This window comes from Lepus europaeus, chromosome 5 (genome assembly GCF_033115175.1).
Source record: "Lepus europaeus isolate LE1 chromosome 5, mLepTim1.pri, whole genome shotgun sequence".
Classification (NCBI taxonomy): Eukaryota; Metazoa; Chordata; class Mammalia; order Lagomorpha; family Leporidae; genus Lepus; species Lepus europaeus.
This window is the reverse complement of record NC_084831.1, coordinates 17,647,390-17,659,940: the sequence shown is the minus strand read 5'-3', so window position 1 is coordinate 17,659,940 and position 12,551 is coordinate 17,647,390. Positions and strand designations below refer to the sequence as shown.

The 12,551-nt window shown below is 60.6% G+C and overlaps 1 protein-coding gene across 1 annotated transcript in view; it reads left to right on the top strand.

Annotated features, from left to right (window-relative positions):
- The window catches only part of MYOM3 (myomesin 3), a 47,007-nt gene that overhangs the window by 32,881 nt on the left and 1,575 nt on the right, over positions 1-12,551 (top strand). The window contains exons 24-35 of the mRNA XM_062190635.1: positions 633-677; positions 1,258-1,394; positions 3,444-3,588; positions 3,767-3,826; positions 4,094-4,161; positions 5,082-5,192; positions 8,471-8,558; positions 8,929-8,967; positions 9,129-9,237; positions 10,531-10,694; positions 10,932-10,968; positions 11,080-11,102. Coding sequence (XP_062046619.1) covers positions 633-677; positions 1,258-1,394; positions 3,444-3,588; positions 3,767-3,826; positions 4,094-4,161; positions 5,082-5,192; positions 8,471-8,558; positions 8,929-8,967; positions 9,129-9,237; positions 10,531-10,694; positions 10,932-10,968; positions 11,080-11,102 — 1,026 coding nt within the window. The remainder of the gene's footprint in view (positions 1-632; positions 678-1,257; positions 1,395-3,443; positions 3,589-3,766; positions 3,827-4,093; positions 4,162-5,081; positions 5,193-8,470; positions 8,559-8,928; positions 8,968-9,128; positions 9,238-10,530; positions 10,695-10,931; positions 10,969-11,079; positions 11,103-12,551) is intronic.

Genomic DNA, 12,551 nt, shown 5'->3' with positions numbered 1-12,551 from the left:
AGCCCTCCACCAAAGTGGTGGGTTTCTGTGGGGCTCTGTGGTGCTCGCTGAGAGCCCAGCCTCCAGGGCTTGCAAGGGGAAATGCGGTATGGGCTCTGCCCCTGGCGGTTTACCCAGGCAGTGCCTACTTATTCAGCACCTACTGTGTGCGGGCGCTGGAGTAGGCCCGGAGCTCAGCTTAGAGGAGAGAGAAACCTGATACAAAGAAACAACGGGTAGATGGGGCATCAGCGGGGGCTCTGGGCTGTGGGACTGAGTCCTCGCGTGCAGGTGCTAGGACAGCAGGTACAGAGGGCTGACAGGGGGGCTCGGGCATCAGGGGCCGGCGGGAGAGTAACGCCCCGCCCACAGCAGCTGACAGCACTGAGCCTGAGCCTGGCACAGGATGGCTGTTCCCCCAGCGAGGGGGCGTGGGAGCCAGGCTTTGAAGGACAGAGAGAACGTGCAGTCTCGGGGAGGGGGGGCTGTGGCCCCAGGATCCATCCCCAAGGCCAAGGCCCCCGATGTCATCAGTAAGTGACCCTGGTGACGGCCAGCCCCCGCGGGGTCCCGGGACATCCGGGGCCGTCATCAGCCCCTGTGCCTGCAGATTTCATTCTGTCTGCTTTCCTCCTCGCCCCGCCCCGTCCCAGAGCTGAACAGGCTGAAGAAGCTGAGTCACGAGATCAGGAACCCCGGTGAGTGGTGCCAGCTGCCCTGGGCCCACTGCTAGGGCCTGAGCAGCCCTGGGTCGGGCTGAGAAGCAGGAAAAACCTGGGCCTGGAGGGTCCTGGAGGGCAGAGGTGGGCGAGGGAGCAGGCAGAGACCAGGGCTTGCCAGCAATGAACGGGCAGGGGCAGTCATGGGGAGCCAGCGGGGGGCGTGGGGTGGCGGGGTGCAGATCTAACCGGCTCCTCCATGAATCATTATTATGGCTCCGAGCACCTGGGCTTGGAAAAGCTAAACCCACGCTCCCCAGAATTGCCCGGTGTAGTGGGCACCTTCTGAAGCAGGGGTTCCAAATCTGGCTGCACGGGAGAGACGCCCCCACGCCCCAGACACATCAGAGTCTCTGAGGGTGCGCCCCAGCCAGCCGGGTTTAGAACCAGGGCCCCCAGAGCCCTTGGAAAGGAGAAACTTAGCCGACCCCAGCCTGTGCCTCCTCAGCCTCTCTGAGCCCCTCGCCTGCGTGGTGGTGCACCCTGGGGTGGCGCTGCTGGGGAGGGGGGCGGAGTCGAGCATGCCCCGCCCACACTCCTTCCCTTTGGCTCCTCCCAGTGATCAAACTGATCTCCGGCTGGAACGTGGACATCCTGGAGAAGGGAGAGGTGCGGCTCTGGCTGGAGGTGGAGAAGTTATCTCCGGCGGCCGAGCTGCACCTCATCTTCAACGAGAAAGAGATCTTCAGCTCGCCGGTAAGGGGCGCCAGCAGCTCCCAGCCACCCCCCTCCCCCGCGGGGCCCTTCACCCGTGGGTGTTCCAGAAATGCCTGCGCTCCGGCTGTCCTGGGGAGGGCAGCTAAGTGGGACCCAGGTGCCGCCCACAGATAGGCTCGCACACTCCCCACAACTTCGGAACACCCCAGCAGTCCAGGATGAAAACTCTACATTCACACTGGTGACTATGCAGGCCAAGACCTCACTCATCTTAGGTGCACACACAGAGTATTCTCGCAGTTTTTTGTTTGATTATTTGAAGATTATTTATTTGAAAGGCAGAGTGACAGTGAAAGAGAGAGACAATGAGACAGAAAGATCCTCCATCCGCTGGTTGGCTGCAACACCAGGGCTGGGCCAGGCGGCAGCCAGGAGCCCGGAACTCTCTCCTGGTCTCCCCGGGGGTGACAGGGTCCAAACACTTGGGCCATCTTCCGCTGCTTTCCCAGGCGCATTAGCAGGGAGCTGGATCGGAAGTGGAGCAGCGGGGACTCAAACCGGTGTCCACTATGGGATGCCAGCACCACAGGCAGTGGCTTAACCCACTAAGCCCGGCACCCGCCTCTGGCACGGTTCTGAGTGCACAGGCCGGGGGGGTTGGCCACTCCTAGGCTTGTTCACAGCAGCTGCTGCTCTCTCTGCTTCTCTCCATGCGACCCTGTACCTGAGCAAGCAGTGCCCCGCGACGGAGGCTGCCTCCAAGCATCTCCGTGTTCAAATGCAGCTTTCTAGTTCAGAGGACTTGGCTGCTCCTCCTCGTACAGTTAATGTTATACTGGCTTCATTTGAAATCATACATGTAGACATATGATGTTAGATCGAACCCTGTGAATTGTGACATTCAACTGTTTTTTTGAAGATTTATTTGTTTATTTGAAAGGCAGCGTTACAGAGAGGCAGAGAGGTCGGTCTTCTATCACGCCCCAAATGGCCACAACGGCCAGCTGGGCCAATCTGAAGCCAGGAGCCAGGAGCTTCCTCCGGGTCTCCCACATGGGTGCAGGGGCCCAAGCACTTGAGCCATCTTCCACTGCCTTCCCAGGCACATTAGCAGGGAGCTGGATTGGAAGTGGAGCAGCCGGGACTTGAACTGACAGCCACATGGGATGCCGGTGCTGCAGGCAGAGGTTTAATGCACGGTGCCATGGCAACGGCCCCGACAATCGAATCTTTTTGCTGCAAACTGGTGCTCCCAGTCTCAGGAGAAACTCAACCTCGTGATTCAATCTCATTTTGTGTGTGAATTTCTGGAGAAGATGGCAAAACGGCCATCAGGAAATCGGTGCTCTGGAGAGGGGGCCCTGGAGCCCCGGGCAGGCTCCGGGAGGGAGAGTCTCTCTGTCCACCTCCGCGGGCTCCTGGCCGAGGGCCGGCCTCTTCACCGCTCTGTGCCTCGGTCTCTGCGTCTCACAATGGGACCCGGGAAGCCTAGATCTGGGAACACAGGGAAGGTGGCCAACGGGGTGAAAGCTCTCGGTCCCTGTAGATGAACCCAGTGGCCCTGGGGAGAGCACGGAGCAGAAACCGAGACCACAGGACACTGCCAGGGCTTGCCATCCAGCACAGGGCCTCCAGGGGCTGTCAGCCCCCCGCAGAGGCGGGACTCGTGGGTCACTTCCTGCAAACACGCACACAAGGGAGAGTGGGGACCCAAAAGTGGATGACAAAACTTGGAAAACTCCTAAAAGTAAATAAGACGCCCTCTGGCGGCAAGCCTGCAGGTGCTGCTGAGATGAGACTGCGTATTTCATGGGCTGTCTGCGTGTTAACGATAAACGATGTGGACAACTACCTCCTGTGGGGCCAGGGAGGGTTGGGGGCTTGTTAGGAAACCACAGTTAGTTCTCGCCCCCAGGACTCCTTTCTTCACCCGCTGGGCCCTGGAGCCGTTCCCCGGGGCAGGTGTGGGGGACCCGGGTCTACACAGGCAGGGAAGGGCTCCCCCTGGAGCCCCGCCCCAGTCCCTGGGGTGCACCCCACGGCCGGGGAGGGGAATGCCAGATGACTCTGTGCACTTGCTCCCCCCAGAACCGCAAGATCAACTTTGAACGGGAGAAGGGGCTGGTGGAAGTGATCATCCAGAACCTGTCTGAGGAGGACAGAGGGTCGTACACCGCTCAGCTCCAAGACGGCAAAGCCAAAAACCAGATCACCCTGGCGCTGGTGGACGACGGTCAGCCCCGCGCTGAGCCCCAGCCCACACCCCTGCCTCCCCGGGGCTCCCGGCTCCGCTCCTCCCTGGGGGGCTGGCTGAGTGCACCCACCCCTACCCCTGCCTAGCGCCCGCCCTGCTGTCCCCTCCCTGGCCCTGTGCTCCCGGCTCATCGCAGCCCCTCCCCGCGTGTTTGCAGAGTTCGACAAGCTCCTGAGGAAGGCAGATGCTAAGCGGAGAGACTGGAAGAGAAAGCAGGGTAAGAGCTGCGGGGTGGAGGGGCTGTGCCCTGGCCTTTGATCTGGGCCGGGGAACAGCGGGGCTGGGGGAACAGGACCCCCACAAGGGGCCCCGGGACTCAGTCCAGCTCTGTCCTGATGCCACCACAGCCACCCGGCCCCCGCCGGGCCCTGAGGGTGGGCACCAGAGGCTCCTTCCTTGCCTCGCCTGGGTCTCCCAACACTTCCCTGCCCGGCCACGAGGTGGCGCTCTGATGGGTGGGCGTGTCTGGGTCTGGCCCTGGCAGGTCCCTATTTCGAGGAACTTCTGCAGTGGAAGGTCACAGAGGACTGCCAAGTGCTGCTGACCTGCAAGGCAAGTGCCCCCCCCCCCGCCTCCAGCCCCGCCCTTGCCCAGTGGGACAGGACTCGTGGACTGTCCTCCAGCCAGTGGCCAGCCCTGCCCACCCCGCCAAAGGCGATCCACTGAGCATGGCTGGCTCCGCACAGGGGAAGCAGCTCCAGAGAGACTGCACCAAACCCCCAGAGCCAAGCCCTCCCCCCACCAAGAGGAGCGCAGCAGCGGGGTTGGTGCGAGGTGCGTCGGCCTGAGCTAGCGCTTCCAGGGGCTCTGGGCAGGGTGCTGGGTTTGCTATCAGCCATGCCAGCCCTTGCTCCGTGCCCCACGGTGTTATTTTATCTCATCTCTGGGGTCAATGTTACTGACGCCACTTTACAGGTCAGGAAGTGAGGTAGGACCCAGCTCGAGACCATGGGGTCCGGGCAGAGCACAGGTGTTGCCCAAGCCCACCAGATCCCTCTCAGCAACCAAAAGCCTCTTGAGATAACAGGACCCACGGGCGGGTCATTCGGTAGACTCGAAGCACCTGTCAGGCACTGGACATACAAAGGTGAAGAAGCCACCTCCTTGGGCCTCCGGGAGCCAAGCCCAAAGCAGGGTCGTTGGAAAACAGCTTGCCTCATGCTTAGTATCTGCAGGAAAGTGATGGAAGGGGGGCATTCTGGGGTGCTTGCAGGAAGGCTTCCTGGAGGAGGTGACATCTACCCGAGCCTTTAAGTAGCACACAGAGAAGAGCAGGAACAATTGGCAAGGGGAACTCCATTAGCAAAAGTTCAGAGTCTGGAAGCCAGCAGAGGGAGCACAGGAAGGAGCCGGCTGAGGTTTGGCTGAGAGGGCGAGGGAGGCTGGATGTGCCTATGAGGAAGTTCTGATGAGCCAGTGTCTCCTTAGAGAGAGGAGACTGATGGAGACCCCCCGCTCTCCACCCTCCCCAGGCCACCAACACCAAGAAGGAGACTCGCTTCCAGTGGCTCTTCCGGAAGAGGGAGGCCCCGGATGGTCAGTACGACCCGCAGACGGGGAAAGCAGTTCTGTGCATTGAAGAGGTGAGTGCCGCTCCAGCACGCGTGGCCGTCAGCCCCCGGCCAGGCCGTGCGAGAGCACCGGGCTGGGAGTCCAGAGCAGGCCTGGAGTGGGGGAGCAGTGAGCACACCAGTTACCACCCACAACACCAGCATCCCATGTGGGCACTGGTTCGAGTCCCGGCTGCTCCACTTCTGATCCAGCTCCCTGCTAATGTGCCTGGGAAGGCAGTGGAGGAGGGCCCAAGCACTTGGGCCCCTGCACCCACATGGGAGACCAGGAGGAAGCTCCTGGCTTCAGGCTGGCCATTGCCACCATCTGGGGAGTGAACCAGCAGGTGGAACTCTCTGTAACGCTGCCTTTCAAAAAAAAAAATAAATAAACCTTTAAAATAAAAAGAAACAGTAATCTAGATAAATAATATTATATGAAATATTTTTAAAATTCAAAGTTAATGCCCCATAAAAGGACCATGAAGGAAAAAAATCAGCAACCTTTCCAATAAAGACAGGACTGGTTTCACTGGTTTTTCCTTTTGCTTGGGCCCCTGCCTTGGTCCTACCTCTGACTGTACATCCTGGGGCTAGTTGCTGTCCCTCTCTGATCTCAGCCTTCAGCTATAAAAGGAGCAGGTGGGCAGAAATGCCCACCCCCCATGACCCTCCCTGCCCCCGTGGACTAGGATCAAGGTCAAGGAAGGACATTAGGTGTAGACAGAACCAAGCAGGCCCGGAGCTCCCTGCTCCAGCCCAAATGCTCCCCAGCGCCCTCAGGAGAGTGTGGCCCGGTCAGGAGAGGAATACAAGGCCTGGTGCCCTGTGCTGCCGCCGAGCTCTGAGGTCCCACCGGGCACGAGGGAGCACTGGAGCCATCACAGCTCTGCTGACCCGGAAGGAAACAATGATTTCAGAGGCCAGCCAGGATGAGGCCCCGTGGGCCTTGGTCACTGCACTACAAGCCCCTGGAGTGGGGCGTGGCTTCGGGCAGGTGCTCTGTAGCATGGGGTTTTGTTACCAGCCTCTGTCCCATTGGTGCACAGCCCTCTCACATCCTCACTGCAGCTGTCCCCGGGGAGACTGAGCAGGGGTGTGCCCCTGTTGTACCAACGAGGGAGCAGACGCTCAGAGGGTCCAAGTACAAAGACACAGGGACAGAGGATGGGGTCACAAGTCATTCCATCGCTCACCCCCAGACCTGGCTGAGACCTTTGAGCCTGCCTGGGAGAGGGCGGAAGGGCTGTAAGAGAAGAGTGTGGGGTTTAGCCCCGCATTTCCAGGCTCAGAGCTGGCTCCAGACCCTCCAGTGGGGCTGGGCTGTGTGGGAGGGACCTTGAGGGGTGGGAAGACAAACATAAGGGCTCTTCAGAACCACCCCGAAAAATGTGCCCCATCAGGAGAGCATGCATGGATTTCAAACACTCTTTAAGGCAAACTATAAGTCTGCATTCCAATTTTTCCACGAGCTCTAAGAAATTATTTACGTTCATTTCATTTCAAGGACAGAGAGAGGCCGGCGCCGCGGCTCACTAGGCTAATCCTCCGCCTTGCGGCGCCGGCACACTGGGTTCTAGTCCCGGTTGGGGCACCGGATTCTGTCCCGGTTGCCCCTCTTCCAGGCCAGCTCTCTGCTGTGGCCAGGGAGTGCAGTGGAGGATGGCCCAAGTGCTTGGGCCCTGCACCCCATGGGAGACCAGGAGAAGCACCTGGCTCCTGCCATCGGATCAGCGCGGTGCGCCGGCCGCAGCGCGCCTACCGCGGCGGCCATTGGAGGGTGAACCAACGGCAAAGGAAGACCTTTCTCTCTGTCTCTCTCTCTCACTGTCCACTCTGCCTGTCAAAAAAAAAAAAAAAAAAAAAAAAAGGACAGAGAGAGATCTCCCATCCAGGGGTTTGCTCCCCAAAATGGCCACAACAGCCAGGGCTGGGCCAGGCTGAAGCCAGGAGCCTGGAGCTCCACCCAGGTCTCGCATGTGGGTGGCAGGGGCCCAACAACGTGAGCCATCACCGCTGCCTCCCAGTGTGCACGTTAGCAGGGAGCTGGGACCGGAAGCAGAGCCGGGACCCCAGCCCAGGCTCTCTGATGTGGGCTGTGGGGGTCCCAGGCAGCACCTTCGCTGCTCCACCAAACACCTGGCCCCGCCGTGAGCTCTCTGCAGAGCCCTCGCATTGCTCCTCCACCCTGGGGAGGGGCTGTGTGACGTGGGGTCTCACTTCGGATCTCTGGACCTTAGTTTGAAAGCACAACCAGGGCCGGCGTCGTGGCTCCGCAGGTTAAGCCACGGGGACACCTGCATTCCTCAGGGAGGTGCCACTGTGCTACCAGCGAGGGAACTGACGCCGGTTCAAGTCCCAGCTACTCCGCTTCAGGTCCAGCTTCCTGCTGACGGATCCTGGAAGGCGGCAGGTGATGGCTGTGGTACTTGGACCCCTGCCACCCGTGTGGGAGATCCAATGGCAGTTCCAGGCTCTTGGCTTCAGCCTGGCTGTTGTAGGCAATCAGCAGATGAAAGATTCTCTCTCTCTCTCTCTCTCTCTCTGCCTCCTCTCCCTCCCTCTTTCTTTCAAATACATTTTTAAAATATTATTGTTTTTAAGCACAACCAAGTTCTTTGCTGAGTATTGGTTCTAATCTCTTTTTTTAAAAAAGACTTATTTATTTTGAAAGGTGAGTGGCTCACTTCCCAAATAGCCACAACAGTCAGGGCTGGGCTGATCCGAAGCCAGGAGCTTCTTCTGGGTCTCCCACATGGGTGCAGGAGCCCAAGCACTTGGGCCATCTTCCACTGCTTACATTAGCGTAACACATTATCAGGGAGCTGGATCAGAAGAGGAGCAGCCGGGACTCGAACCGACATCCATATGGGATGCAGGCAGTGGCTTTACCCACTATACCACAGTGCTGGCCCCAATGGTCCCCATTTCATTTGGGGCTGACAAACAAGTACCAGAAGAACCCCTTCCTGTGGGGGCAGGGCAGGGGCGCCCCTCCATCCGGGGCCCCCAGGGGAGGGGTGGCCCGTGAAGGGTGTACAGGCGCAGCCAAGGTCTGCATGGAGGGCCCACTGTGCCTGGAAGCCCCAAGGGGGGCTGGCCGTTCCTGCCCTCAGCCCTGCCCAGGCCCAGACCTGCCTGGCGCAACTCAGAGGGCTCTGGAGAGACCACCCAGCTCAGATGAGGCCCAGGGAGAGGCAGGGTCCCCAGGGCACAGCGCTAGGGGCAGCCCCAGAGCCGGGGACCCCTGATGCTGTCCGTCCCGCCCTCTGGAAGCCCGCCAACACTGCCTCCCCCATCCTCCTTTACAGCTGTCCAGAGAGGACCGGGGAGTTTACAGAGCTGTGGTCGCTGACGACCGAGGCGAGGACGACACCATCCTGGACCTCATGGATGAAGGTAGGAGCTGGCGAGGCCAAGAGCGGCTGGGAGCAGGACCTGCTGGGTAAAACTGATGGGGGCCCCCATGGCACTGGGGGAGGGGGAGGCACGGGGAGGTGAAGGGACTTGGCCAAGGTCACACAGGAGCAGGGGCCTGGAGTGTGCGGCTCTGACTCCCGTGCACACCGTGGAGAGCTTGCGCTCACTCCTGTCGCTCAGCCTGCAGGGAAATGATTGCGCTGGCGTATCAGTGGGTGCCCCAGTCCTTCCCGCCTGCTGGGCTCCCTGTGCACTGGGAGCAGCTCAGGAGCCCCACCCGGGGGGGCCCACCCCTGGGCATCCCCAGGGGAGCCCGGGCCAGCTGACCGTTCTCTCTGTCTCCCTGCAGCCCTGGACGCTATCTTCACGGAGCTGGGCAGGATCGGTGGTAAGCAGCCTACCCTTGGCACAGTCCCTCCCGCCTGGGCTACCCGGGGGCTGGAGGAGCTCCTGCCTCCTGACAGTGCTGGTCCCCCTGCCACCCAACCTCCCTAGGGGCTGCTTCTGATCCTTGCCGCCCCAAGACTCATGCTTCTCCTATCTCCCCAGCCCTCTCTGCCACCCCACTGAAAATCCAGGGGACTGAAGAGGGGATCCGGATCTTCAGCAAGGTCAAGTACTACAACGTGGAGTACATGAAGACCACCTGGTTCCACAAGTAGGTTTTGGCCTTGCCCAGGAGCCACAGCCCAGCACCTGCCACACAGGGGCCTCCCTCCCTCCTCGCCCCTGCCCACTCCTCCTGGCAGAGCCCAGAACCAGAGGGCTGCCAGAGACAAGGATCTCCCTTGGGCCCTCTGGTCCCCAGAGAGAGCTGGGGTAGGAAGCAGCAGGCGGAAGACTGGAGGGCTTTCCCAAGATCCCCCGGGGAAGAGGGAACCATGATGGTGGAAGACTTTTCTGGACTATCCATGGCTGCAGCAGGACCTCAGCCTCAGAGTAGCTTCTGGGAACGTGGGGAGGGAGGAATGTAGCAACAGGCAGAACCCGACAGTCGCTGGGCCGTGGTGCCCTTGTGGACCGTGGTGCCCTTGTGGGCTGCGCAGCCTCAGCAAACTCGGGCAGCCAGGCTCAGGGGCAACAGTGTAGGCAGAAGGACCTGTGGGCTGACAGCTAGCTGGGGGCCAGGGCTTGAAGGCAGGACAGATGAGGACCCACAGAGCCCCCGCCAGGAGCCACGTCACCCCAGCCAGCTTGAGAACAGAGTTGCCCATGCCTTCTTACTGTGAGCACGCCTCAGCCTCGTGGAGCAGACATCACCGCCTCTGTCCTGTGGGGACGGCTAGACTGGCTTGGTCAAGTTCATCAACAGGGTGAGGGCAAGGCCAGAGGCCTAGCCAGAGTGACAAAGCCCACACTGGGGACATGGGCCAGGAGTCTCCAGGAATGATACTTAAGTAAAAAAAAAGAAGAAGAAGAAGAAGAAGAAGAAGGAGAAGGAGAAGGAGAAGGAGAAGGAGAAGGAGAAGGAGAAGGAGAAGGAGAAGGAGAAGGAGAAGGAGAAGGAGAAGGAGAAGGAGAAGGAGAAGGAGAAGAAGAAGAAGAAGAAGAAGAAGAAGAAGAAGAAGAAGAAGAAGAAGAAGAAGAAGAAGAAGAAGAAGGAATTTAACTTTATATGGTTTCCAAAGGTTAGGAGAGAGTGGGACAGTTTAAGAGGAAGAAAATTAAGAAGTGAGGAAGAGGCTCCCAGGGTGGGGAGAGTGGTGGCCACTGCCCCTGGCGTGGCAGCATGCAGGACACGTCACAGTCACAGACTCAGCACCGGCACGTGGCCCCTGAGCCACACGCTCTGACGGATGGATGAATGAATGGTGGCCTGGTAAATGGAGGGTGGGATGGATGTGTCTTGAGTGTCTCATCCGAGCGTGCAGCCAGGGCAGGGGCCCTCTGCAGACCTGCAGGTGGCCAGCCCTAACCACTGCCCTGTCCCCCCTGCCACACACACACGCAGAGACAAACGCCTGGAGACCGGCGACCGGCTGCGGGCAGGCACCACCCTGGATGAGATCTGGCTGCACATCCTGGACCCCAAAGACTCGGACAAGGGCAAGTACACCCTGGAGATAGCCGCCGGGAAGGAAGCGCGGCAGCTCTCGGTGGACCTCTCGGGGCAAGGTGAGCCGGCCGTCCGTCTGGGTGTCTGCTGAGAAACTGTGGGGAGATGCTGGGGGCTCTGGCGGGCGGGGTGGGGGGACCCCCAGCTCCCCACCCAGTCCTGGCCCTGTCCTTGTCCCGAGACGCTGGATCGGGGCGGACAGTCAGGGCTAAGCTGTGTCCCTGGGGGTCGCCCTGCCCCTGAGGGTCCCACAGCAGAGGCCCTGACGCTCCCCCCTCCCTCTCTCCTCCTCACAGCTTTTGAGGACGCCCTGGCTGAACACCAGAGACTGAAGTGAGTTTCCTGTGTTTCTCGCGCCCCCTGGCGGCCGTGGCTTTCCCCTGCCCAGGCAGGGTCGTCCTTGCCCAAGGCTCACCCCGACCTGTTCCCATGTCTGTGTTTCAGAGCCTTGGCCATCATCGAGAAGAGTGAGTCCGCCGCTGCTCCTGCCTTTCTGTGGGAGTCCCGCTCTGCCTCCCGGAGCGCAGGCTGCTAAAGCCCTGGCTCCCCCCGGGGCCTGCAGGGGAGAGAGACCTGGGCACTGCGGCACACAGGGAGACACATAAGGAGGCGGGGGATCCCCGAGATCGTGGGTCCCCAAGTGCCCGGCAAGGACCCGTGGTGCCAAGTGGGCAACGTGGGTGCGACCCCAAAGACGGGGTTAGAGAGGAAGAGGACTGGGCTGGTCCTCCTGAGGGAACTGAGGCTCTTGGGGCACTGGAGCTTCATCTAACCCAGGACACAGCGCCAACCCCAGAGGGACACATGGCCTCGGCAGCTGTGGGAGCCACCCCAACGTCCGCACACATGAGCTTGTCCCAGCCGGTTCTGAAGGGCCTGGTGCTAAAAGCCTGGCTCTCGGTGTCACTGGCCCAGCAGATGAAAAGTAGGGACCCCCGTAAGGGAAAGCCCCGGGCAGCAGAGCACCCAGGGCCCTGCCAGGTGGGCCCCAGGGGCAGAGCCTGGATAGCTGGGGAGCTCCACGATGCCGCCAGCTGGGGCATCACGGTCCCTGGGTGTCCCCACCTGATGGGAAATCCAGGCCTCAGGTTCATCGCTGGCTTTGGCAAGGGGCAGTCGGGAGGTCTAAGTGACCATGCCCTGGGGAGAAGCCACCTTGGTGGAGGGAGCACAGCCCCAAGGCCAGCCCAGGCCGGGAGGACAGTCCCTCCCATCCTTAAAGCCAAGTCCTGGGCCTGGCCAAAGTTCCTGCCCACGACAGCACCCATCTCTGGGGCCCTCCCCACCTGGGTCAGGGACCTGTCCCCTCTCCCACACTGGACAGCCGCCATCGGCATTGGCTGGCTGCACATCTACAGTCCAGGGTCCGGCTGTCCACTGCCTCCAGGCCAGCAAGGAGATCGCTGGCCCTGTGACTTAGGACCAAGTTCTCTTCCTGTCTGCCCACAGTGGCCACCAGGTCTCTGCTTTGACCAGCATGGCGGAGCCCCAAGAGCTCGTTCCCACTTTTTTTTTAAGATTTATTTATTTGAGAGGCAGAGTGACAGACAGAGAGGTCTTCCATACACTGGTTCATTCCCCAAAAGGCCACAACAACCAGAGCTGGGCTGATCCGAAGCCAGGAGCCAGGGGCTTCTTCCATGTCTCCCACGTGGGCACAGGGACCCAAGCACTTGGGCCATCTTCCGCTGCTTTCCCAGGCCATAGCAGAGAGCTGGACTGGAAGTAGAGCAGCTGGGACATGAATTGGTGCCTACATGGGATGCCGGTGCCACAGGTGGAGGCGTAACTTACTGTACCACGGCGCCGGCCCTTGGGTCCCACTTTTCTTGACCCCACTGGGCACCCTCCCCTGGCTGGTTGGCGATGCCCTTGTGCAGATTTTGCTGGTCTATGTCCCCGAGCAGCCTCACTTA